The sequence below is a fragment of the Anastrepha ludens genome, chromosome 6 (assembly GCF_028408465.1).
Source record: "Anastrepha ludens isolate Willacy chromosome 6, idAnaLude1.1, whole genome shotgun sequence".
Lineage (NCBI taxonomy): Eukaryota > Metazoa > Arthropoda > Insecta > Diptera > Tephritidae > Anastrepha > Anastrepha ludens.
Genome location: NC_071502.1, coordinates 3,822,166 through 3,849,734, shown reverse-complemented (window position 1 = coordinate 3,849,734; position 27,569 = coordinate 3,822,166). Strand labels below are relative to the sequence as shown.

The 27,569-nt window shown below is 37.1% G+C and overlaps 1 protein-coding gene across 2 annotated transcripts; it reads left to right on the top strand.

The window, feature by feature from the left end:
- The first annotated feature begins 202 nt into the window (after positions 1–202).
- Positions 203–26,835, top strand: LOC128866362 (proton-coupled folate transporter-like). 2 transcript variants are annotated; one of them, XM_054107031.1, is made up of 10 exons: positions 203–365; positions 424–751; positions 833–942; positions 18,723–18,873; positions 18,979–19,162; positions 19,224–19,603; positions 19,685–19,821; positions 19,885–20,074; positions 26,319–26,475; positions 26,550–26,835. In XM_054107031.1, exons 2-10 carry the CDS (start codon positions 478–480, stop codon positions 26,602–26,604), a joined length of 1,638 nt encoding a protein of 545 aa, XP_053963006.1. In that variant the 5' UTR covers positions 203–365; positions 424–477; the 3' UTR covers positions 26,605–26,835. The 2 variants fall into 2 exon arrangements, with proteins under 2 accessions (XP_053963006.1, XP_053963007.1); XM_054107032.1 differs by having other exon boundaries at positions 203–751.
- The last annotated feature ends 734 nt before the right edge of the window (positions 26,836–27,569 follow it).

Below are 27,569 nucleotides of genomic sequence, written 5' to 3'. Positions count from 1 at the left end.
TCAAATTTTTTTTTCATGCCAAAACAATATCCATCCAGTTACTGCAATAACTTATAGCTTTTCGTTGCATATATTTTTTAAGTTTGTTAAAACAAAATTTTATGAAAAGTGTGCTGGGTATCGATTTTTAATCAGCAAGCAACAAAACAGTCGTAAGCATTTGATTTGAGACGTGCTAAAATATTATTCAACGTCTGGCGGGTTAGCTTTACTCTTTCGCCTGCTCGGCACAGTGGTGATTGTGAAGTGCGGAATCTTCGAGTCGAACTCGTTCAAACACTGTTCAGTTGAGTTAGTGCGCACGAGTTGTGCAGTCTGCGACAAAGCCGGTATAAACAACCATTATTCACCACTCTTTCATATATGTGAGTATATATGTATGTGCAACGATAAAAGCTAGCAGCAACATTCTTTAACATACAGCCAAGAAAAAGATTGCCAGGTATTTGAGCTGATATGATATGATATGGTTAAGAGATGGACGCGGGACCAAATGAGCGTAGTACTTTGTTGGCGAAGCACCCGCGCACACTGAAACACATTCGAACCGGTAGTGGAGAACATCTGAGTGACATGGCATCGGATGCGTCTGTATCATCTGTTGTTGAGTCATCCAACAACTACCAGGGATCTGTTGAAACAATGGCATCGATCACATCAAGCGATCTCGATGAGTTCAACTGGCGGCGTCTACGCTTCTATTTAGTGGAGCCGATGGTGTTCATTCTGCTGTTTGCGTACAGTTTATCGGGTACGGGATTAATTTGCATTTGTTTTCTTCAAGTGCCAATATTTCGATGTAATTCGACCTTGATATGTTTTGATATTTTAGACACGATTTTGAAAAATCAAGTAATTTACCAGACTTGTACGACCATTTTCTTTTTCAACGAGACGGATTGCCGCCAGTTGGGCACAAAAAACGCCAGTGAACACGTTCGGGTAAGTTTTGTATGTTGATGTAATAAGCAGGTGGGAAGTACCTACCCAGACCAGGCGAAGTGAGTGAGAGGATATGTGCACATGTATGTATACACACACACATACATACACATATTTTATGTCAATATCAAAAACTGAAATCACCGAATATCGAAAATACTCGAAAATATATATTTAACTAGCTTTAACCCGCGGCCCCGCTCACGTAGGAGTAGTTTTGAGGGATTCAGGATATGTATATAAAAGAATTACAAACAATAATTTCATAGAAAATAATTCTTTATTAATAACCATAATATTACAATACCCGGCATCCGTTGCTATGCCTCGTTGAATAAAATCAAAGCAACCAATCACAAAATATATAGAAAAATTATTTTTATTTATTAATTTTCTATCTCAGACCGTTTTTGAACTTTGCATTTGGGTCATAGTTGAACAGCTTATGCGGATTATGAAGTCTAGAGTGTGCTATAAATAGTGGGAAATAGGAAAAACTAAGATTTTTTAGATTAAATTTAAGCAAATATTCGATTATTAGTGACGAATGAGAGTGGTGGCGCGGCCTGGGGGCTGTGGGAAGGGAGTTCCATCATAAAAACATGCCTATAACCTTCATTGAGTGAAAATATGAATGTATAAAAATTTTTACGTCATTTGGTGTTGTCGTTTCGTAGTGATGCGCGGACAACGTATAATATAGATTAGGCCGCTATAGACGAATTGGTTTGCGTTTTGGTACCATTCAGTAAATCGCGGGTTCAAAATCCACAAATACATGAAACACCGAATAATATGTAGGCAGTATTTTCTATTAGAGATCGCCACTCAGCAGGCAATAACAAAACTTCGAGCGTTTTTCTGTTATGAAAAAGCCAACTGCCGCGGTTTCGGTACATAACTGTTCAAGGCGCACGCCACAAGTTGGAGGTGAAGCTCGGCCAAATATAAGAAATAAAGTCCCAAAATATAGATGTACTTATACTCTTTCTTTTACGAGGAGAAAGTTTCGAAAGTCTAACCCCGCACGTGTGGGACTTTAACCCGTACTAAACCTCCTAACGATAAAGCATTGATCCCTCCAATACTACCGTTAAGTATTTCGTCGGGAAGCGGTTTGAGCACTTGAGAACAAATCCGAAAAGACTCAACCGACTGAAGAACTGTTTTTCAGCTAAGAAACTATAAAACTTCTACTAGCACTCCGAATTAATAAAATTTGTCATTTATTTCCTATTGCTATTAAAAATTGTGAAACAAAAGGAGCTTTAAAAAAAATTGTTGCTTGCATGAATTCTCGCTGTGTGACAAACTCCACTAAGCGAGAAAAGTGGGCATAAAAGCATTCAAAGTTAAGGTGAAAAATGCAAGCTCTCTTATTTTTATATCTGCTGATTTGTAATTGAGCTACTCACCGCTTTTTCGTATATTCCAATACTTTGCCATAACGCCAGAGTAGCGCATGCCGCTTATTTATGAATTTATAAAACAAAAACGGATTATACAAATGTATCAAAAAAGCTATGATGAGCCTTTCAGCCAAATTTGCTTCGTGAATATATTTGATTTAGAACTGAATTGAGATCCTAAGAATTGAAAGTTACATGAAAAGGTGAAAAAATAGAAAAAATAGCGGCAGCTTTCTGTTTAAGTGCTCTTAATCCGCTTGTTGTGGCTTTTCGCCCGATTTCAAAAAAGCGCGCCAGCTGTTTTGCATGCTTGGATCAAGTTGAATAAAATTTGAATTACCAAGTGATGCCAATTCTTTTTGAGGTTTGGTATTTGTTAACAAAAAGGAACTATGAACCCACAGAATGGCAGCAATATTTCTTTCCGAATTTCTTGCAAACAAGAGTCACTACTTAAAAGAAACTAATAAGGATTTTTTAATGTTCAACGAAATTCAAATTGAAATTGTCGAATTCCCTAGTAAAGTTTACCATCAATCTGCCTACGTCTCAGGATTCCTAATTCAGCAACTCAGCAACTCGGCAGATTTGCTTTTTGATTCACTTACGAAATCTGGGTTATAGCACAATGTGTGCTTTGTACAGTATATGTAGAGGTATATATGTACGTTTGAACTATTTGCTTTTAATTTTTTTGTATGCACACAGTTAGGCACAAAAGTAAGCATACCAACAGACATGTTTGAATAATTTTTATTTTATTATAATTATTTTATTTTTAATTTATTTATTTTGTGAACCGTGGCTTACATTTTAAAATTTCGATTTAATTTTTTTAGTGTATAACACAACGTGACACATCAATCGAATAGTAAATTTCCTAATTGGATTTGTAAAAGGTCTATCGAATTTTTTGTGTGGTCGCTTTTTGAGAATTTGGCTTTAGAAAATCTGTTTTAAAACACATTTGGTCACAAAAGTTATTTATTTGTTAATAATGAGATTATTGAGGGCATTCAAATACAGATGAAGATGCAAGAGCCAAACTTAGATGTATACGAGTATAATCTATGTGCATAAAAATTCCAGTCAACTTTTACAATCCTAGCTCTACTACCAGAAGATACTACTGAAACGCAGAGTGTCTTTGTTTAGTTTAAAATTGTCACACATTGAAATTTTATCCATCTACATACATAAGTTAGGTTAGGTTGAACTAGTTTGATCCTGTCGCACATAGACCAGAAATTGATCCATTGTGATAACAAGTGTTTGTATAGAGAGTTTAATTTAGGCCGCTAATTTTTTGATCTGCCACGCTTTCTAATGTCCAAAATAATGCAGAACCTAAGCAGTTTATTCGTGTTTTGCTAAGTGTAGGGCAGTGGCAGAGTAAGTGTTACAGAGTTCCTTTTGCGTGGACTTCATTACACATTGGGCGTGTATCGTTCTGCACCACGTACGATGGAGTGAGACAGGGTCCCGCCAGTATCCCCACTTAAAGTTTACACTCTTTCCTGTGGAGAGAATAAATATACTTTGTAGACCTGACATTGTGCCTGTGCAACATGATTTTCGCGTTCCTGTATGAACTGGTTCTTTTACATCTTGAACTCGCTTCTTGCATCAATACTGCATCTATATCTAGTCGCTGTTTGCAGAGAGGTGGTTGTATACTGGCCGTGTTAGGTACAAGAAGATTGGCGGATTAGTGTTCTCTATGGCTAAGTCTGCTGCGTAGATCTCAGGTAGGAATACACTGCAGTAGTCCGGAAATTATGACTACTTCCGAACAGAATACTGCAGTTCCATTACTCTCTTATATTTTGGAACCGCTTGGGTATATGTTAAAGGTGTGGCAGGTTAAAAGTTGCCCCTTCTGCCATCCGTCCTTTTCTAATACTACTTGTGGTTCCCTGTTGAAATAAGCTTGAGGAATAACGTAGTCCGGCTGTGCCCATATGGCCCTTGACTAGTTGTACTGTTGTCAATAGCCTTCTTCACAGAACTTTTTGCTACCTAGTCTATTGAGTGAAGGTCAAATATCTCTCCAGTGCCGCTGTAGGAGTGGTGCGCATTGCACCCGTTATACTCAGCTTTACAACTCTTTATACTTTCTCCAATTTGTTAGCCTACGTCTTCTTATCCAAATTTGTCTATCACTCTAGAATGCTATAGAGCATTATTTTTTTTTTCCTTCCTTGTTCACTCCTCTCGGGAGCATAGGGCCTCGACAAGACTTCGTATGTATATGGGGAATGCTGCTGAAGTGGCAGTCCTTGGCCGGATATAAATCCAGGTCGTTCCGGTAACGTAGAACCGACTGTCGTGGGGACGGACAGTGCGTCGTTACTGATGGTGTTTGGCCAGAATATTCTGCAGAAGATGCGGAGGCATTTGTTGATGAAGCATTGCAGTCTCTGTGTGATGGTGCCATGTTTCGCTTTCGTACAACAATAAGGAGTTCTCGCATGAGCCGAATATTCGAAGTTTAGTGCGCCTGGAGATTTGCGAACTCCCCTATACTGTATGTGTCCTACCGCCTCCAAACGATGCCGAGGGCGACTATTATTAGAAACATTCTCTTTATTTTATGTCGGCAGTGAGAATTGGTACAGGTACTCTATTGTGTGCAAGACACACGCAAGCACACTAGGCTACTGTTGGCTATAGAATATGCCTTCAGTAAATAATTCAATACTATTTCGACCGTCGTGACCGAATTAGTTGGTGTGTGATTACTATTCGGTAGTGCACTGGTTCGAAACCTCGGGCATGAATCATCAAATAATAGAAAACGTTTTTTTCTAATAGTGATCGGCCCTCGGCAGGCGATGGCAAACTTCCGAGTGTGTCTCTGCCATGAGAAAGCTGCACATATAAAACCATTTGCCATTCGGAGTCGGCTTAAAACTTGTAGGTCACTTCACGTGTGTAACAACATCAAGACGCACACCATAAACACTCAAGAAGTTTTCGTTTTTATACAGCTCGCCTGTGTGGGAGAAACGCATAAAATGTAAAAAAAAAAAAAAAATATGTTACACACAAAAATGACTCCAGACTTTTGCGACTTACTGTATAGAGAATTGTGGTTTTTTCATCAACATGCGCGTATGTATGTATCCCGGCTATGCACTTATAAAATATAATATTTGCATGCAGATTGTATGGGCATTCATAGGTGCATATGTAAATGTGTATGTGGGGGCATGTGTATACATCTAAGTATGTATGTATGTAGACATGCGAGTTTGTATGTTAGTAGATTAAAATATTTCAAAAAATGTGCAAACTACAGCACAATCGTTGAATTTAGATCCCTCAGGAAAATGCTAGTGTAAAAAAGTGAAAAAATTACATTTTATTGTAAATTCAATGAACTATCAAAGCGCTCAGCCCCAATCAAATTCCACGCTTAATTACAGTTGGTAATGGAAAAATACTAAACTATTAATAAATTTAATACTACAAAAAAAAAAAAATTATAAAATTAAAAATAAAAATTGAAGGACGCAAGTACATTAACACCATATAATCTATAAATATAGTCTGCCTATTAGAAGCGTGGCCGCCATAACTTACAAAGTATTAGATCAATTCGATTCTAACAAGCTGCTGGGCTTATAATATTTATTACACGCAATACCTTCACTAAAATCTATAGTCACCCCCATTAGCTATCACATCTTCGAGTTATGTTATTATTTTTATGTTTTTCCTTTAACTCCTATTGGAGCATAGGGCGTCACCTCCCGTGGGGAGTTGCTTGTCTCCCATCGATCGCGTCGCCAGGTGGTGGATTGAGGAATGTCCTGTAGATATGCGGGGTAGGCGGGGAAAAAATATCACCCGCGGACCAAAACAAACACAAACACTGCTTGGAGATGCAGATAGACATCCCATCGCCAAGCTAGAGTAGATGGGCGGGCAACCTATCTACCTGAAACTTATTTTGTCAGTCATACTTCGTGTTTATTTCTTCGAAAGCTGTGGAGTTAATCGGCTCCAATTCAGCCGAATTTGCCTTGATAACTGTTTGACCGTTCTTTTTGAGCTTTTGCGTAACTCTTGCCAAGCCCTTTTGAAATAAAGTTGACATCAGGCGACTGTGAAGGCCAATCCAACATATTAATTCAATTTTGCTGTTTTCACTCTATACTTATTTCTGCCATAAGTTCTGTTACGAGTTAAGTCCGTTATAGATATGAAATTATAATACTTTTTTGAATGAAGTTAGTCTTACTTAATCATGTAAATAAAAAAAAAAAAAAAACAATCAAATGGTTTGTTATTGCGTTACTCCTATTCCATGCTTATTTTTAGGTCAGAATTTTAATGCGCCTATACTTTAAAATTAACATCTGGAGATTCTACTATGAGTATCATAAATGGCATTTTAAAAGACGCGCCTAAATATTGTTTAAAAAAAATATGTAAAAATTTAGATTCTTTGACGCTTCACTGTTTATAATCAAAATATGGCTATTAACAATTATACTCGTATGTGAAAAATAATATAATTTCGAATCATGAATGCTTGATTGTTGAGAACATCGAGATATCGATGCTGAAGGGTGTTCAGCAACTCTTTGTGCTACGGCAGCAATATTCTTCAGTTTTTGGTCTGTCAGTTCTTTCTCTAACCTCTACAGAATCAGTTCCTACATTAATTTCTAGCTTATTATTGATATTCCCCCTACAGCAGTCGTCTAAATATTTTCAATCTTCTCACTCTTGCTGGTCGTAGGAGTATGCTGGGATTAAACTGCTCACAGTGTCCATTTTTAGCCAATTTCTTCTGCAGTAGCTAACCTTGACGAAGGGAAATTGGGTCTCCTGTTTTAAAACCATGTTAAACAAATCTCGAACTTAACGAATGATTTCGATGCTTATGCAAACGTTTTAATTCTCATTCCAACTCTTTTGATATATCGGACCCACTTTTTACCATCAAGAAAACGATACTATCTTTTTTCAAACACTGATTGGCGGTGGTATCTAGCTTTTCATTCAGCTGATAACTTTTTTCTAGAGCTAAATATTTTTGGATCTCGGCGCTTAACAAACGTCTGCCTTTCTTTGCAAAGCGCCAAAACAAAAACGATTCGTACGTCATGCGGATTTCGCCGCTCGTGTCTGTTCGTTTATTTTCCTGATTTGATTATTTGATTGTTAGAGCGTGATTCTGACCCAAACAAACTTTCATGCTTTCCATGTTTGTGTTAGGAAATTTGTAACAATTCTAAGTACAACCGACCATAGATGATATTGCTTTGATAGCGCTCCAAAGCATTTGAGCAAAATTCGCAAATAATAGTACTTATCTATTTACACAATCGTTATCCAAGCGCTCCATCACGGTTCATGAATTTGCAATATACAGGTAAATGTTATTCGTGTGAAGTGCGAAAATAAGGTGAAAAGTTGAATAAGAATTTTGTGTCCAAAATCTGTTGCACGTTATTAAATTTTTATGCCCGCCTGTACTAGTGTACACAAGGGTATTATATATAGCATAGGGCTTACGTCGGATTTAAATGAGGTGTACAAGTTTGGGTGAGTTTAGAAGTGTACCTAAGAATGGGTGAGGCGATGCTCATTTATAACCCATTATATGGGAGGTGGGCGTAGTTAATGATCGATTTCGCCCATTTATACCAATACTATAATAATAATAATAACAATACCAACCTACCATGGGCAAAGATTCTCATGGGAAATACAGGGTTTTCCAATAACAGGTGTTATTTTGAATAGCCCGTTATTTCGGTAGATGTTGCTTTTGAAGCTGTAATTTTTTGATATTTGACAAGTAGAAACTACGCCATTAATAAACATGGAACGATACACGCTTAAACAACGCATTGGCAGAGACGGTTCGTAAAACTCTAACATTTTTGGGTTATCGTGAAGCACCTTGTCGGACCGCAATATAGAAATTTGTGAAAAAATTCGAGTTGTTGGGACAAGTTAGTGATGTGAAGAATAAAACCCGTGCACGTTGCTCAAGAATAGCCGAAAATATTGCTGTTGTAGTCGAAAGTGTTGAAGAAAGCCCAGGTTTGTCCATTCCTCGTCGTTCTTTGGAATTAGGCATCCCACAAACGTCATTACATCGTATTTTGCATAAAGATTTGGGTTTTAAGGCTTATAAAGTCCAGTTAACACAAGAACTCAAGCCGGCCGATCATTAACAATGTCGTGTCTTTGCTGATTGGGTTGTTGAAGTGCATGAAAATGATCCGGAATTCCATCGAAAAATTATCTTGAGTGATGAGGCCCATTTTCACCTCGGAGGCTTCGTCAACAAACAAAATTGTCAGATCTGGGGCTCAGAAAATCCAAGAGCTATTGTTGAAAAGCCTCTCTATCCTCAACGTGTGACTGTGTGGTGCGGTTTATAGTCCGGCGGAGTCATTGGACCTTAATTTTTTGAAAATGAAGCTGGAGCAACAGTTACGGTGAATGGATTGCGCTATCGAGAGATGATTAACGAGTTTTTATGGCCGAAATTGGATGGTATTGATCTGGACAAGGTTTACTTTCAGCAAGATGGCTCTACATGCCACACAAATAATATTGAATATCAAAATAACACCTCTTATTGGAAAACCATTTATATTAATTTTTGCCCGAGTTTTCATACCCTCGAACGGAAGGACGGACAAACATGGGTTAATCGACTCCTCCCATCGTTCTGACCATTTTTATAGATATGTACAACTTAATCATCCAATTTGGTTTTATAATAACTTTTTTAACTAAATAAAAAATATGATTTTGAGCGATAGAAATCTCCAGTTTGACATTTACCCCGCAAGTATCAACTATGATGGACGTGCGATACCATTTGCAGAAAATATAAACCTTTTCGACCTACGCACAATGTGCACTTGTATCCTCGTATAAAGATCGACCCGGGCCGAATTTAGCACCGCCTTACTTGTTAAAATAAAAATTATTAGTAGATAGATTAATTACTTTGACGTCAAATCTTTGAGTATGCACGTGTATTTCTGACAGTTTGGTAATGTAGCGAGGGGCTGGTTGTTCAATAATCTGATACGAAGCAGATAACAGGCGTCAGTTAGAAAAATATTTCGTCTTTAATATACAGTTAACCTACTAACAGCTTTTTTTTCAATAATGAAAGTAATGTAACTTTTAATGTAATTTAACTTTCTGTTTAAAAATTCGAGCTTAGATTTCATTTATCTACGAAAAACCGTGCGTTAGGTTTTCACTTTCTGCAGATGGTCCCAACGATTTAACTTAAAAAAAAAAACGGTTATAAAATTTGTATGCTAAATATTTTTTTGTTTATTCACAATATTTGAAAACTTATTTTAAAGTAATATTACTTCAATCGTAAAATCAATAAAAAATATATATATATTGTATGTAAAGTAGGCCGGGTCGATTTGTGGGGAGGCAAAAAAATGGCCCATTGCTCTGTGAAAATCATATTCTAGGGATCAAAATAAGAAACTTTGCCGAAGGAACCATACCTCTAAAACAAGTTCTGATGTCCCCCAATTTGGGTCGAACTTTTTAGTTTCTTTTCTCATGTAAAGGCCAAAAATGGTGATACAGGGTGGCTGATGAATTTTGCTACATTAAGAAACTCAAATAACTTTTTTTTTAGTGTATGGAATTCATTTATTTTTTTTTTTCAAGTTGAAGGTCATTAAATTTTATTATTATCGTTGACACAAGTGCGGCATCTTAGTAAAAAGTTGTTCATTGCTGCTTTGAGAGTTGCGACAGGAATAGCCGCAATTGTTGCCCGAATGGATTGTTTTAGTTCATCCAAATTTGTTGGCTTTGTTTTATAAACTTCTTGTTTACATAAACCCCACAAGAAAAAGTCAGGTGCAGTAAGGTCAGGCGACCTGGGGGGCCAACGAAATTCGGAGTTTCTTGAAATCAGTTTATTGGGAAATTTTCGTCGCAACTCTGTCATAACAGTCTGGGCTATGTGAGACGTTGCCCCATCTTGTTGAAACCACACAGAGTTGAAAGGAATTCTCTTTCGGCGTAGTTCTGGATAGAAAAATTCTTTCAGCATTTTCAAATAACGGTCTCCAGTAACCGTAACGGTGTGACCATTTTCTTCAAAAAAATAAGGCCCGACAATACAGCGTGAAGAAACCGCACACCACACTGTCACGCGAAGAGGATGCAATCCCGTCTCGTGGAGTATCTGTGGGTTAGAAGTACTCCATATTCGACAATTTTGTTTGTTCACATTGCCGTTTAAATCGAAATGGGCCTCATCAGACATGAAAAGGCAGTTTAACATGTTTTGGTCTTCTTCCACCATTTGCAGGGTCTTCTGGCAAAATTCCAAGCGAATCGGCAAGTCTGCTGCATTCAGTTTGTTAACCATTTGAATTTTGTAGGGAAATAAGTCTAAATCTTTGTGCATTATTGTTTGCAAAGACTGTCGGCTGACACCAAGTTGAGCAGATAAGCTTCTTGTTGAAACCCTTGGATTGCTTTGTATAGCTGCAGCTACAGCAGCGATCGTTTCCTCCGTCCAAACTGGTGGGTTTCGATGATAAGGCCTTCTTGCGACTGTTCCTTGCTCAGCAAAATTATTCACCAGTCTCATTATGGTCCATCTGCTCGGGGGATCGCCGCCAAACATCCGCCTGTACTCTCTCTGTACCAAAACTACGGACTCCAGTGCGTGATAGCGGCGGACTATCCAAATTCTTGTTTGCGTGTCCCAGTTATCCATTTTAATAAATTTTAAAGATCAATCTGCAAATTAAAACAAAAAATCAGTCATCGACTAACTCTCGCGCCGATAAGACGTTTGTTTTTCGCATACGGAGTTTCGCTTGATAATTTCAGTATTCTCACTTCGACTTTCGAGTTTTGTTGTTTTTTTCTCTTTCTTCTCGCGTATTCGTATTAAAGCAAAGTTTTAGTTTTCGTAAACGCAAAAGTGAACTATGGCCCCGAGGCCAGTAAACTTCGAGGCTAACCGCTTCGCACTACTCGATACCGGACCCAGAAAGAAAAAGAGACGTAAACCTTCTATAAGTGTGCCGTTAACAGATTTCCCTTTTCTTCCCGAAACGAAAGTGGATGATCCAAAATTTGTGGTTATTGATTCCACAGATTCATCTAAACCCCTTTCTTCCTTTTCATGTTTTGCCATACATCGTGCTATTCAGCAAATTAGGAGCCAAGTTCACTCCATATCCTCCCTACGAGATGGAAAATTGCTCCTTCTAGTAAAGAATAGTATAATCGCCGACAAATTCAGAAATGTAAAGCAACTAGGAAATATATGTGCCATATCAGCAACCCTACCCGAATCACTCAACCACGTGAAAGGCACAATATTCTCTCCATTTCTAAATAACGTCCCGGAAGAGGAAATTGTTAGTGAACTTAGCTCTCAAGGAGTTGTAGCAGCCTATAAATTTCAAAAAAAAAAAATAGACGGAAATTTTCGGCCCCCCGGAGTTCTATTGCTAACTTTCAATTTATATAATTTGCCCACTAAAATTGACGTTGCTTGGTGCAAAGTGTTAGTCCGGCAATATATTCCACTCCCCATGCGCTGCAAATCGTGCCAACTTTTAGGGCACACAACGAAACACTGTAATCGTACTCCCCTTTGCGATAATTGCGCCTTTCCCCCCCATTCACCATCTGATTGTAGTCGCATTTTTTGTGCTAATTGCTCCCAAGAACATCCATCTTCCTCCAAAGAATGTACTAAATTCTTACAGGCTAAAGAAATCGTAAAAATTAAAACTATAAATAAATGTTCAATGCGCGAAGCCATCAAACTTCATAAACAACAGCAAACCATTATAATTTCTCCTAACAGCTCATACGCTGCCATAGCTTTCAATTCAAATGAAAGCAATAAAAATACAATATCAACGGTTTCAAATAACGGCAATAATGCTGCCTTCACTCTAACTCAAAATAACAATAACAATGACACATCTAATAACTTACTAACTACATACAACACATCTAATAACTTAGCAAAAACAACTGAAAATTCCAATAACTCTTCTAACATTTCCTCTCTTACTGATCGTACTAACTTTGCAAACTCCCCAACAACAAATCCCTCATCACTCATAAATGTTCCCTCAGCAATAAATACTAATGAATACAAGTTCCCTTCTTACTCCCCAAGCTCTAATATCGCATATAATTCTACTAAGCTTAACGAAATTGACGCCAAATTTACCACAAATCAACTTTCCTCTAAAACCACAGCTTACTCTCATTCTCCTTTAACATAGTTCTCAACTGGTGACACTCAGCTCAACTGACTGCTCACACAAGTTGATTCTCTAACTTTCTATCTCTCCATTTTACTTTCTTTCAATCTCATTTCATATGATCTCAATTTTGCAATGGAATCTAAACGGTTACTCTAATAACTACAATGAGCTCCAACTATTAATACACGAACACACACCAACTATTATAATACTTCTCAATGAAACTCATCTCCCTTACAACGCTTCGGTTTTCACTCCAAAACAATACACTGGTCTTTTTCACAATCTACCACACATAAATACAAGCAAAAAAGGTATTGGGATACTCATAAGAAGAGGCATTCCTTACAAAATAAACTCCATTCAATCCAGCTTACCGATTCTCTCTATTGAAATTAACCTAGTAGGAAAAATTAATATTATTTGCACGTACATTTCACCTGATCAACAATTCACTAGCTCAGATATATTGCATATTATTCACCAAGTCCATCCTCCAATAATTCTTGGCGGAGACTTTAATGCATGGAGTCCACTCTGGGGCTCCCCAAAAGCCAACGCTAGGGGAAAAAGTATCGAAGATGCTTTACTATCTTCAAACTTAATATGTTTAAATAATGGTGCCGAAACACACTTCTCAACCCATTCCTCCTTTTCACATATAGACCTCACAATGTGTACTGATTCACTTGCTACAAAATGCGAATGGAACGTACTCAACCATCTTCATGGCAGTGATCATTTTCCAATTATTTTAAAACTGTCTTTAGGTACAATTTCCAAAAACGTTAAATTTAATATGAAATTCATAACCGATCATGCCGATTGGCAGAAGTTTCAGTCTCTATGCGAAACAAATAATAACTGTAGCGCAATCGCTGATAACCCAAACCAAGAAAGTGCACGTTTAACAAAAATTATTCGAGCTTCAGCTAACGCGAGCATACCAAAAACAAAGCCAGTAAGAAACTCAAAGATTGTTCCCTGGTGGAATAAAGAAATTGCTAAGCTTCGGGAAAGAAAACAAGTAGCTTGGTATCAATACAAACGTTCACGGTCACTAGCCAACCTTATCTCTTTCAAAAAAGCAAATGCTCTCTTCCGACGAAGTGCAAAACAGTCAAAACGTAAGTGCTTTGAAGATTTCACAAGCAATATTAATCCATCCTCTAGTCCAAAAATAATTTGGAATGCTTTAAATAAACTTTCTGGAACACCTAGAAACCAAACCATCCGTTCTATGAAGGGGGCAACAGGTTCCATTATCGACCCAAAAGAAATTGCTGAGTTATTCGCAAGATACTACTCTGTAACCAGTTCAGACGATTCCTTTAGTTTACAATTTCAAACTACTAAAACCCAAATCTTGTCAAACGACCATCCTTCTCATTATCTTACTTCTTCTGCTAAACAAATAGAATCATGTATATCCTACACTGAACTCGAGTTTGTTGCGTCCACTGTTAAAGGAAAATCACCGGGTTTAGACAAAATTTCTTACCCAATGATCAGAAATATGCCCAAAAGTCTCAAGCTACGATTGGTTAATCTGTATAACCAAATATTCGATACAGGTGTCTACCCCCAATTTTGGAAAACTTCTTGTGTCATACCTCTTCTTAAACCAAACAAGTCATCCGATGAAGTTGCTAACTATAGACCGATTTCTCTTCTTCCATGTATGGGCAAAATATTGGAAAAGATTATTGCCAATCGTCTAACGTGGTACGCTCAGAGAAACAAATACATATCATCGAACCAAGTTGCCTATAAAAACGGACAAAGTACATCAGACGCTTTAATTAATCTCGATGATTTTATATGCAACGCTCTATCGAGCAAAAATCACATATCCGTACTATCCCTTGATTTTCACAGAGCTTTCGACAGAATAGGAGCTCATATTATAGTACGGCAGCTTATGAAATGGAAAATAGGTCCAAAAGTGCTACGTTTCGTCACAAACTTTCTCACAAATCGCAAACTCAAAGTTAACGTAAACGGCTTTTTTTCACCAACACTTCCACTATATAATGGTACGCCGCAAGGCTCACCTCTCTCCGCACTTTTGTTTATCATCGCCTTTGATGATATCAGTCGAATAATAGGAAAATATAAAGGAATTGAGCACCAGATCTACGCAGATGATGTTTTAATGTACTCGAAAGTTTCCGACGTTCCTTTAGTTCAATCTCTATTTTCAAATATTCTTGCCGATATTGATACATGGTCGCTGGAGTCTGGTGCCTCACTTTCTTTAGAAAAAACCCATGTGCTTCATATTTGTAGGAAACACAAATGCACTGGGATAACTCTAACACATAACAACACTAACATCAAATGTGAAACACAGTTAAAAATACTAGGTTTAATCTTTGACTCTAAGTACAACTTCAACTCACATTGTAAATACATTAGAAGTTCTTTAATGACTAGGCTAAGCATTGTAAAATATATTTCATCTAAGCAATCACATATTCATCCGAATACACTCATCAATGTTGTCAGAGCTCTGCTTCTTTCGAAAATTGATTACGGGCTCCCTATATATGGAAACTGCTCAAAATCTAATATCAAAATGTTGAATGCACCATACCATTGCGCAATACGACGGAGTCTCAGGGCATTTCCAACCTCACCTACCAACACCATTCTTGCTGAATCAGGACTACCCAGCATTCCAAATAGAATTATTGATCTCACGCGCCAACTTTTTGCGAAAGCGGTAGACAACACTAATCCACTACTTCACAAAACTTTCACACGTGCCATACGCAAAACTAAAATACCTAGAATAAATTCAGCTATTATGAGGTGCTTAGATTTTGCTACAAAAAACAATATTTTATCCAACATAAAGTTGAAGACTATAAAAAGCCATCCACCTTGGAAGATCAATGACATACTTCCTCCCAAACTGTTGATGTTATCTAAACAAAACACATCAAACGAAGCTTTTCAACAAACCTTTACTGAACTAAAATCCAAATACCTAAGTAATGGCTGGAAGTTACTGTTCACGGACGGCTCCAAGTCTGCAGAATCTACCTCGTTTGCAGTTGTTACTGACACTGGCGAGTTAATCTGTAACTGGCTTCTTCCTACAATGTGTTCTATCTTTACCGCTGAAGCGTCTGCAATTCTAAATGCAATCCACTACGCTAGGAAAACTAAAGGAAAATTTCTAATATGCACGGATAGTAAATCATGTATGTCAGCAATAACGTCTCCGTCCAACCACAATCCAATAATTGAATCAATTAGAGACATGGTCATCGGTGCTCCTCGAAAAATTAAGCTTACTTGGATTCCGGGTCACGCTGGAATAAAAGGAAACTACTATGCAGAAGCTGCTGCAAAAAATGTTATAAGGACACCTACTTTAGTCTACGACATTCTAACCAAATCCGACATACTCAACCTAGTCAAACATATAAGGTACCAAGAAGATGCAAGCGATTGGAGGACATACAAACACCATTACACAGAAATTAATGAAGACAAAAAGCGAATCACTTATACATCATCTTTACCCACAAGTGCCATGAGGGCTTTTACCAGATTAAGAATTGGACACACTATCATAACACATGCCCACTTACTGTCAGGTGATAGTCCTTCCAAATGTCCTTTTTGTAACCACACCGTCACTATCAAACATTTACTTACTCTCTGCCCGATCCTGCACAATTCATCAGTCAGCTATGACAACGTTGATATTATAAAACTGCTTAAAACACCCTCGGATGAAAATATAATGGCAATATATAACTTCTTGAAAAACAATGACTTGTTAAAATATATTTAAGATACTAACACTTAGCAAATAGTTTTTACTCATATGTAACTTTAATTAAAGAGGCGGCTGAAGGCCTCGTAGCCAGTGCTGCGTTTTGATATTTTGTAATAAAATTAGTTTTGTTATATAAATTTAATAAAATAAAATAAAATAAATAAATAAAACAGAAATGGAACAGATAACTTAAAAGAAAAAAGTTATTCAATTTTTTTTTGTAGCGGCTTTCATCAGCCACCCTGTATTTTGAAATGATTGTCTGGGGACCCCCCCAGGGGAGTTCCAGGGGGTGTGCCACTGGCATGGGTGGATTGGCCGTCCAAAGTTAGTGGGGGTCGGTCATACATTTGGAGCACTCTAAATGGGTCAAAGTGGGATTTCGTTCGACCCAAATTGGGGGACATCAGAATTCGTTTCAGAATACGATTTTCACAGAGCAATGAGCGATTTTTAAATCTACCCGCCCTAATGTTCATAAGACATGACAATTTGTCGTCTGCCATTTTCCTTATATAAATATAAATAAAATAATCAATTAGTTAAACTTCGTTATCAAATAATTTTTATAGTGTAAAGCTAAATATAAAAACATAAAATTTTTCTCCAATTTTCCTCGTTTTCTTCATTTAATGCGCTTATAATATCTTCTTCTGTTAATTCTTTTTTTCAATATTTCTGAGCTCAGCGAGTCCTCTACTTCTTCCAATAAAGTGCTTCACAAGTTCTTCTTCATTCAGATTGCAAAGGCTGCACATTTTTGACACATTTCCGAATTTATTGGCATTTAACAAAGCAGACCACATCGTGCTTTGAAAATCATTGAGATTTCTGCAATCCCCATTCCTTCTTTTATGTAGGTTGAACTCTTGTTTTGGTCTAAGTATTTGTGTATGCGTGTTGCACTCGCAAGTTACCTTGACGCCAGGCTCGATGAAAACGATTGGGGAGCGCCCATCTGCGGTTACAGCGGCCCAAACCATTACCGGTGCTGCCTCTTGGTGGCCAATCGATGACTAACATTCTCGTAGGACCGGTCGGTCAAATAAACCCTATCGTTTTAGGAGTTTACGAATTGCTCAATTTGAAAAGTTTTCTCGTCCGAAAGCACAATGTTCGGAAATTGACCGATTACGGCCAAGCGAAGCAACTCGTTCACTTTCTGCGTCTTTTGGATCTTCCAAGGCTTGACTTTGAGATCATTTTCCAGTATAAGGTGGATGCTATGGTTAAATATGTTCAGTTCTTACGCCATTTGATTGGCACTTGTCGGGAGTTTCACTCAAGTCGCTTCTTCACTTTTTGAACCATTTCACGTGACGTTGAAGTCTTTTGATGACCACCTCCATGACCTTTCGCGATGCTACCTGTATTATTGTAATGAGTAATGGTGCGATAAACAAAAACTTTATTTACTTTAAGGTGGTCGAGCTCACGAACAATCGCTGGTTGTGTTTTTTCAGCCAAATATATGTCAATCACAATATTACGTTTGAAATCCATTACTGATTTTCTTTTTTGGCGTTTACAGGTACTATAGGCAAACTGCTTCCGCGCGCTTGTACTCTGGACTGTCATTTAGCCAACTAACAAACAGCTGATGCCCGTGCGCGGTGTAAAGTTGGTTACACTTCGAGTGCCGGACCCTTTATTGATGCATTCGTCGAAAGCTAATCCGTATTCTGAGCCTATTTCATTTAGAATTTAGACCAGAAAATGTTTTTTCGCATCACATACTGCGACAATCTATGAGGAAGTCTGCTTTCTTTGTATTCATATAAGGTTTTAAAAATATATTTTATGTGAAGACCCAATGCAAAAAGTGGTTGCTGTTTCCAGCAAAATTGTATAGTTTGGCGTGAAGTCTGGTATGCTTAGGATCCGTTTTATGAAGTATCTTTGCACTTTGTCGACCTCATTTGATATTGTATAACCCCACACGTGGGCAGCATAAGATTGTATGAATCTACAGACAGCTTGAAAAAGTTTCCATTTATTTTCTAGTAATACTGATGATTTAGCAACAAAGTCAATCCAAGCCCTAGCAAGATTGGGTAGAAATCTCTTGCCTTGAAGAAGCGAGAGGTGCTCTAATCGGCTTCATGCTAAACAGCTGGTAGCCATGGGATGTAGAGAACAGCGCTTGCCTTGTTTTTTAATAGACAGACCTCATATTTAATTCAATTAATCAATTAATCTAAATAAACTTAAGAATTCTAGATACTTTCTGTTTACCTTTTAGCACCAATTCTTGTACAAATATTTACAAAATCTGTTTACTTTGCTACATTGCCATATCCTCTTTTTATGCAGGACATAGAAACCACCATTCAACCGTTTGCTGCTAAAATTCTTATGACTTCTACAGTCATTGAGAGCTTTGTACCTGCACTTTGTGGTATTTTTATCGGAACTTGGTCGGATCGCTTTGGACGCAAACCACTCTTGGTCATAGGGTACAGTGGTGAGTATACGGCACCCACACAAATGTATGCACATGCAAATGGATTTGCATGACATTTGGATATATTTGTTCACATTTTATTTAAATGCTCCAAGTCATTTACAGGATACGCTTTATATTATGCCTTGGCTGCCATAATTGCGCAACTATCAACCACGAGGCCAGTGAGCCCGTGGTATTACCTATTGGCAGTGGTGCCGTATTCATTATTCGGTGGCAGTGTTACATATTCCGTAGCCACTTTATGCTACATTTCAGATGTGTCTAGTGCTCAAGAGAGACCATATCGGTGAGTTGCTATGATTTCGAGATTTAATTATCCAGCTAAATGCCGTTCTATGGATTTACAGCATGGCTACATATGAAGCTGCATTATTCATTGGACTCATGAGCGGCTCCTTTTTATCTGGCTATCTGTACGAATCCGCTAATGCAACGTTTGTGTTTTTAACATCGTGCTCGTGCATTTTTGTTGCCATCTGTATCATAGTTTTTTTCATTCCGGAGAGCCTAAACAGACGACGCTTTAATTACATAGAAAATTTTCACGTAAATGTGTCATCAGATCTTGCGGCGTCATCAAATGTTGAGTCGAATCAATTCAGAAAACTGTTTGACTTGGCAGCGGTAAGGGAAATGTGGCAGACTTGTTTTAAGCCGCGCGAATGCAATGATCGGGCTATCATTTGGCTAGCGGCGATCGCGCAGATGTCAACATTTTTTGTAATATGTAATTAAATAATTAACTTTACGTACATACAAACATATATTTCCGAAACACGCTAATATTGTATTACCGATACTTGTTTAGATGGCTCCATGGCTGTCTTTTATTTGTTCATTCGCGAAACATTTCATTGGACAATTAAGGAGTTTAACACCTTTGAAACTCTGAACATATTTTTGTCCCTAATGGGAAATATAATGGGTGTTATTATTTTAAGGAGAGTAAGTATCCAATGCTTTTCCATGGATTAAATCATTTAATTTTATTTCCTCTATTCATTTCAGATCTTCAAATTGTCTATTGTGAGTTTGGGTCTGTTGGCATTACTAAGTGAGTCGACCGGTTGCTTTCTGCGGGCATTTGCTGACACAAACTGGCTTCTGTATTTATCGGTCGGAGTCAGTGCTTTAAGGTCAATGGGGAATCCTATGTGCCGCACTATTATATCGAATATTTTACCAGCTAACGAACTGGGTAAGAGCAGAATTAATATCATACAACAAAAATCTACCTATTTGAAGTAGCGATAGGCGCGTGAGCGATTTAATAAAGCTGGCATTCACGCTTGCTTTACGATAAAGGCCACAGAAATCAAGCACATTTTTTGCTTCCTTTTTGACACACTTTTACGACTGCCCACGAAGACTTGCTTTTATTCACACGAATGATTTTTCACGGAACTACTTCCATAACTGAAATTTTATTCTTTGCCAAAGCCAAAGTAAAGCAGTGCCGTGAAATTATATGCAACATTGGGTTCAAGAGGAAGTAACACTGCATTTTTTGGGTTTGATAAATTCTTATGCATTCTACTACTTTTCAAAGCATTGCTGCTAAAGTATGCTAAATATAATAGGACTATGAATAAGTTCGTGCGGTTTTACAACAGATGGCGTAACTTGATTATTATTCCATCGATCCACATTTCCAAACATTCATTGGAGAGCTACTGTCGTAAGGCACAAACGTCAGTATAAGTTTTTTATTTGAAGCGTAAACAACAATATTTTTACCACACTTGAAAATGTCGAATTTCGTGCCAAATAATGTGTTTTTGCGGGGAATTCTTCTTCATTATTTTAATATGAAGAAAAAAGCAGCCGAAAGTCATCGTATCTTGGTGGAAGTTTATGGTGAGCATGCTCTATCTGAGCGAACGTGCCAGAAGTGGGGAGCTGAGTAATTGTAGAGTTTTGCTTTAATTTTTTACAAATAACTCTTTCTTCCTATTCTTTTCTCTTCCATGTTTACATCAATATAATCTTAATTTTTCATCATTTTTTACAAAGGTTGCCACTTTTGCTGCTCAAGAAATAGTTCTTTCTTTTATAACAAAAATGTAATATATGTATACCGAACTCTATCATTCTTGTTAAAAGTGACTATTACAGTCTTCTGCATACTGGCATATGCATTTTACTTAAAAATATTAAAAATTGAGAAGCTTTCATAAAATTATGTTTTCGCATATGTAAGCAGGTTACAAAACAGTGAAGGAATTTTGCTAAGCCGCATGCAATTAAAATTAAAATTTACATGTTTATAGTGGTTAAGTTTCAAGGGCCGGTGTTGATTTTGAATAAAATATTATATAATCTTTTTAGGAAATTATTGTCATTTCTCTTTATTATGATAATATTGGTATAGCTCAATTACGTATGGAACAAAATATCGGCCAAATGGCCCACCTCCATCCGATGGTCCAAATTTTCGATGACGCTGAGGCATAATTGAGGTTCTATGCCGTTAATGTGCCGAATTATCTCATCCTTTAGCTCTTGAATTGTTGCTGGCTTATCAACGTACACCTTTTCTTTCAAATAACCTCAAAGAAAGAAGTCCAACGGTGTCAAATCACATGATCTTGGCGGCCAATTTAGAGGTATCAGATTTTACTTTGAAATAAAACAACGAAAATTCAAATTGATTGGGCAATTTTTATGCAGAACTATTTATGAGATCTTTTTTTAAGATAGTTCCCTTCAAATATTGAGCGCAACTGCGTCGTAATTCGGCCATCCGTAAACACCAATTTTAAATCACTCGCAGGAGAACTTCGGTCGGTATCTCGTGAATAACTTTGGTTTATCTACAAAAAACTTTACAAAAATAACACAAATAAAATTTCAAAGGTCCAATATCACACGATCTTGGTGGCCAATCCATTGGTCCGAGAGGAGAGTTAAATTGCTCACCGAAAAGTCAACGCAGTAAATCTAATGTTTTAAATGTTGTGGAGATCACGGGCTTCAATTTCCGGCATCAAAAAGTTGTTTGTCATGGCACGATAGCGTTCGGCATTCACTATTACATTGGCGCCAGCCTCGTCTTTGCAGAAATATGGGCCGAGGATTCCTTCAGTCCATGGGCCACACCAAACAGTTGTTTTAAATGGATGCAATGGCTGTTCTTAAATGGCTTCGGGTTGCTCTTCAGCCCAAATACGACAATCTTGCTTATTGATTTAGCCATTAAGTCAAAAAAGGGCTTCATTATGAACACCATAAGTTCGCCTGGGTGTGCGATGACCACTTTTCACAGAGAGTCAATTTTCGTTAAAGAATTTTACGATTTGTAAACGTTTTTGAGGCGTAAGTGTTTCCATGATGAAATGTCAATGAATACTGAAAAAAATGATGTATTTTTTTGTTTGACAGTAGTCATGCGTGATCTGTCAAAAAGACCTATTGGAAGAAGTACCTCCAATCTAATCACCCTTATATTTGTCGCTTGTGATCTAAGCGGCTATAAACAAAGTCGCTTGATCATCGCTAACTCTTGTTGCTTTCACAAAAGCATTTTTCGTTTGGCGAGAAGCGGAATTCTCTAGCGAACAGAGAAGTGGCTAATCGAAAAGGGCTTAATAGTTTCAACTTTTAAAAGAATAACGGATATGCCTAAGAATATGTAACCTCTGCCGACAAACATTATTTGCTACTCATACATATATCCAGAACTGACCAATTCCATGTTGAATATTTTTAGGCTTACTGGTTATTCAATTAAAATCTTTGAAGTGGAGCTAACTTGAGAAATTATTTGCGGCTTCAGCAAATTTTATAAATATAACCGTAAAATTTTTAGTAATACATTATAATATGAAAATGTGTAACCTCCTTTTTAATCAAAATCTGAGCAATAGCAATAAGAATATGGCGCATATATTAAGGGCAGCCATACATGTGACGATACCGGATGGTAAATGGTTGTGATAAGGCATTTATAACTAAGAACTATATATAGTTTTAAAGTACTCGGAGGCATGCCATTGCAGTGATATATTTCTATTGAGAGATAGATATCACATTTTGAAAAAAATTACATTCAAGTATGAAGATGTGTGGAGCAATTTAAAAATCTGTAATATACTCTTTTTTCGTCCTATTTCATCATCATAAATTCCTAGAGTTCCAGTGGGGAATCATCCTATTTAGCAAACGTAAAATGTATTACTTCCTAAAATGTCTCTCGATCTTTAAAAAATAAATGTATGACCTTTTCAAATTCATTCGGCGAAAATGAATTTAGTTGGTACATTTATTTCAATATACACTTTATTTTTCTTCCTATTCGATAGGTTAGGTTAGGTTTGGCAGCCGCATGGCACATAGAGACAACGATGCCACTTAGACCAGGAAATGGGTCCGTTGTGAGCCGCGGGGGCTGGGCTACATTTCCTGTTTCATATTGAACCATCCTGAGCTTTTGACAAGGCGTAAAAGGTTGTTGATACATAAAGTGTATAGATTATCTATATTCGTTAAGAAGTAGGATTTTAAAAATCGGTTCCTGCTTCTGGCTAGAGCTGAGTATGTGCAAAAAAGGTGTTGAATTGTTTCCAACTCCTCCTCATTTCTGCAGCTACGACAGAAATCATGCGTGTAAACGCCTAATCTCCTTGCATAATTTCCTATGAGACAATGTCCTGTGAGGGCCCTTACTAAGGTCCTGATTTGAAGTCTACTCAGTTTTATAATACTCTTGGACAGACGTAAATTTAGCCTTGGCCATGTTTGCCTAGCAATTGCACAGGTGTTAACGCTAATCCATCTTTGATTTGTAGAACTGATCGGAACGTCCTTAATGAAAAGCTTCCTATTCGATATGGTACAAAGATTTCTTGCAAAGTCTAAGAAAATTACTCATACGCCATGATGCACAATCGTGGTATCGCGCATGCTTATATGTATATAGTAGGGCGGGTCGATTTAAAAATCGCTCATTGCTCGAAATCGTATTCTAGGGATCAAAATAAGAAACTTTGCCGAAGGATCCATACCTCTAAAACGAATTCTGATGTCCCCCAATTTGGGTCGAACGAAAAATGCCACTTTGACCCATTTAGAGTGCTCCAATCGAGTCCAAATGTATGGCCGACACCCACTAACTTTGGACGGCCGATCTACCCATGCCAGTGACACACCTCCTGGAACTCCCATGGGGGGTTCCCCATACAATCATTTCAAAATATCACCATTTTTGGCCTTTACATGAGAAAAGAAACTAAAAAGTTCGATCCAAATTGGGGGACATCAGAATTCGTTTTAGAGGTATGGTTCCTTCGGAAAAGTTTCTTATTTTGATCCCTAGAATATGATTTTCACAGAGCAATGGACGAGTTTTTTGGCACCCCTTTTGGATATTTGGACGACAGTTTTAAGCCGACTCCGAAAGAAAAATATTTTTTATGTTTACCATTGCCTGCCAAGGGGCGACCGCGATTAGAAAAAAATTCTTGTTCATTTTGGTGGTCACGCACCAACCCATTCGACTACGTCGGCCGCCAATTAATTGGCTTCATAAGACGTAGCAATGTTGAGTTTCCTGTTAATTTATTTTTTCGTAAAAAGCGAAAAATCCTCGTTTGATCATCAATAACACTGTGCGACAGTGAAATTATACTTTTATAGACACCTAGTACAACTTGTAGGTATAGTAAAACTAAGAAACATGGTATAGGAGAAATTTCCAATACACCCCCAAAATCTCGTTTTATGGCCATAAAACCATAAACCATAAAACCGTTTTTCAGTAGGTTGATGTGAACAATCCCTCCTAACTTCGCCAATTTCCATCCGATTTCGAATTTGTTTCTTTAGTTCGAAAGAACAAAAACAAGCCTTTTTGACAGTGTGTTGACAATTTTTCTGAAATGACAACTGACGAGACTGTAGACGGAAGTAGTCGGAATTTTTTTATTTTTTCTCAATTTTTTCAACTTTGACATCATTTTTGCGATCTTATCCGATATTGAGGATGTTTTTTAGTAGACTACTGTTATAGTGAATTTAATTCTGCGTCGAATGAGCTATATTTGATTGTAATTGAATTAAAATTCATAGAGTTGTGCGAGTTTTGCGAGTTTTAAGATTTTATTTTTTTTACTAATTTTATAGCAAGTGTCAGTATAAACACATCATCAGCAGGAAACAGTTTAAAATTTTAAAAGATGTCGGGAAAAACTAATCCTCATTTCAAAAATGTTTGCTAGACCTGCTCCGTTTATAAGAGTCATCACAATTTTAGGGATCCTTGTCGGGCCTCAGATTCGAAAACTCATGCGAGATGAGAAATTTACGAGTAAGCTCAGTGCAGTGGAAAGACGGGCATGGGAAAGTTTTAAATCATTGTGTGAGAAGTTCCTTGGAAATAAAAAGAGCTCTGATTATGTTGAAGTCGTCAAAGAGTTTTTGAGTGCGTACGAAAAAATGGAATGCAATATGTCCATCAAGATACACTTTCTGCACTCACATTTTGAATTTTTTCCCGGAAAACCTGGGCCAGATGAGCGATGAACAGGGTGAAAGATTTCACCAGGAGATAGGAGTCATCGAAAAACGTTTTCAAGGGAAGAACTCCATCAACATGCTTGCTGATTACTGCTGGTCCTTGAAACGTAAAACAAGTGATGACTCTTATAAACGGAGCAGGTCTAGCAAACATTTTTGAAATGAGGATTAGTTTTTCCCGACATCTTTTAAAATTTTAAACCTGTACTGTTTCCTACTGATGATGTGTTTATACTGACACTTGCTATAAAATTAGTAAAAAAAATAAAATCTTAAAACTCGCAAAACTCGCACAACTCTATGAATTTTAATTCAATTACAATCAAATATAGCTCATTCGACGCAGAATTAAATTCACTATAACAGTAGTCTACTAAAAAACATCCTCAATATCGGATAAGATCGCAAAAATGATGTCAAAGTTGAAAAAATTGAGAAAAAATAAAAAAAATTCCGACTACTTCCGTCTACAGTCTCGTCAGTTGTCATTTCAGAAAAATTGTCAACACACTGTCAAAAAGGCTTGTTTTTGTTCTTTCGAACTAAAGAAACAAATTCGAAATCGGATGGAAATTGGCGAAGTTAGGAGTTATTCTTCACATCAACCTACTGAAAAACGGTTTTATGGCCATAAAATGAGATTTTGGGGGTGTATTGGAAATTTCTCCTATACCATTTTTTTTAGTTTTTCTATAGCCACAAATCGTGCTAGGTCTCCATAAAAGTATATTTAATTTGTTTTTTTTTTGTCACACCGTGTAATTTATTATTATTATTATTTAAGAAATTGTCAAACTATATACGTACATGTGTAATACCTGCATACTCGTATGCATGAGCTTATGAAAATATAATATAATATGTAAATTATATTTAATAACACCGAAAAAATTGCATTCCATGCAATGCTTTTTATTTCTTCTTTTCAGGGAAATTTTTCACTTTTCAAGGCGTTTTACAAGCCTTTCTGCCGTTTTTTGCCTCACCGATTTACACAGGCATATACAGCTTGACGCTCACCACTTTTCCCGGCTTTTATAATTTGCTGAGCGCGAACTTGATTTTGCTGGCAATTTGCTTTTTACTGTAAGTAAATCAATAATAGATTATGTAAGCCCTCTAATCTTCTCTAATTAAATAAAAAAATTAATTATTTCCAGCGTTATTTTACGTAAAAAGCGCGCGTTTCCTGTGCATTACCAGCAACGATTCTAAAAACGGCTATTGTGCGGTGGATACTTGTCACAAGTGGATAATGAAATTTCGTTTTATAGATACATGAATTTATAATAATTATTAATTTAGGTTTTTTATGAAAGTTGTACCATATATTTTTCCACATAATATGTTAATGACCAAGTTATAATTATAGTAACGTGTTTGCTATGAACTTGTCAACGTTTTTGTTATTTATTATGTGCAATGAAATCATTCACAACAATGCAATCATTCAACATTCCTTTCATTCAGCAAGCAGGTTTCTGTTTTTAGCAGGTATACAAGAGGCTAGAGAGTCTAAGAGCCAAACTTTTATTTGCTAAAACTAACCTATTCCCACTTCAAGTCATTTCTACAGAACTAGTTTGTAGGAGGAATACCTTAGGCGATCTGGGGTCGTAGTCTCTACATCTCTGTTATGTCTACATATACTCGTATGGAGTAGGCGGGAAAGTCGCCATTATTATTTAGATAATTTCTTATTAATTGTGTTTTATGACTTCCTGTCCAAAACTTAACCGTTTTTGAGGAATTGGGTTTTAAAAATTAATTAACAATTTTTTTCCTTTATACACCCATATTTTATGTTAGCTCAAGAGTCAAATTATTTTTCCGATTTTAGTTTAAGGTTATGTTGATTTACAAAAATTATCAATAAAATTAGAACCAAGCCCTGACAGTGTAGAAGGGCTGCTTGACAAAGTTTTTAAGTTATGATTTTTCTTTTGCGGAAACTAGTCTGTATGCGAATGGATTGTTGCATGACTACCATTCGGAATTCGGGGAGAACGTAGGTTCGAATCTCGGTGAAACACCAAAATGAAGAAAAAGTTTTTCTAGTAGCGGTTGTCCTCTGCAGGCAATGGCAAACCTCCGAGTGTACTTTTGACATGAAAAAGCTCCTGACAAAAATTATTTGCAATTCGGAGTCGGCTTAAAGCTGTAGTGAGGAGGAATATCAG

What these genes read in the sequence shown, in the direction of transcription:
- LOC128866362 (XM_054107031.1), top strand. Translation starts at nt 478, where the DNA reads ATGGACGCGGGACCAAATGAGCGTAGTACTTTGTTGGCGAAGCACCCG. An exon ending in GTTTGCGTACAGTTTATCGG is followed by an intron (nt 752 to 832) that starts GTACGGGATTAA and finishes TTGATATTTTAG; the next exon opens with ACACGATTTTGAAAAATCAA. An exon ending in CTTGGTCATAGGGTACAGTG is followed by an intron (nt 18,874 to 18,978) that starts GTGAGTATACGG and finishes AGTCATTTACAG; the next exon opens with GATACGCTTTATATTATGCC.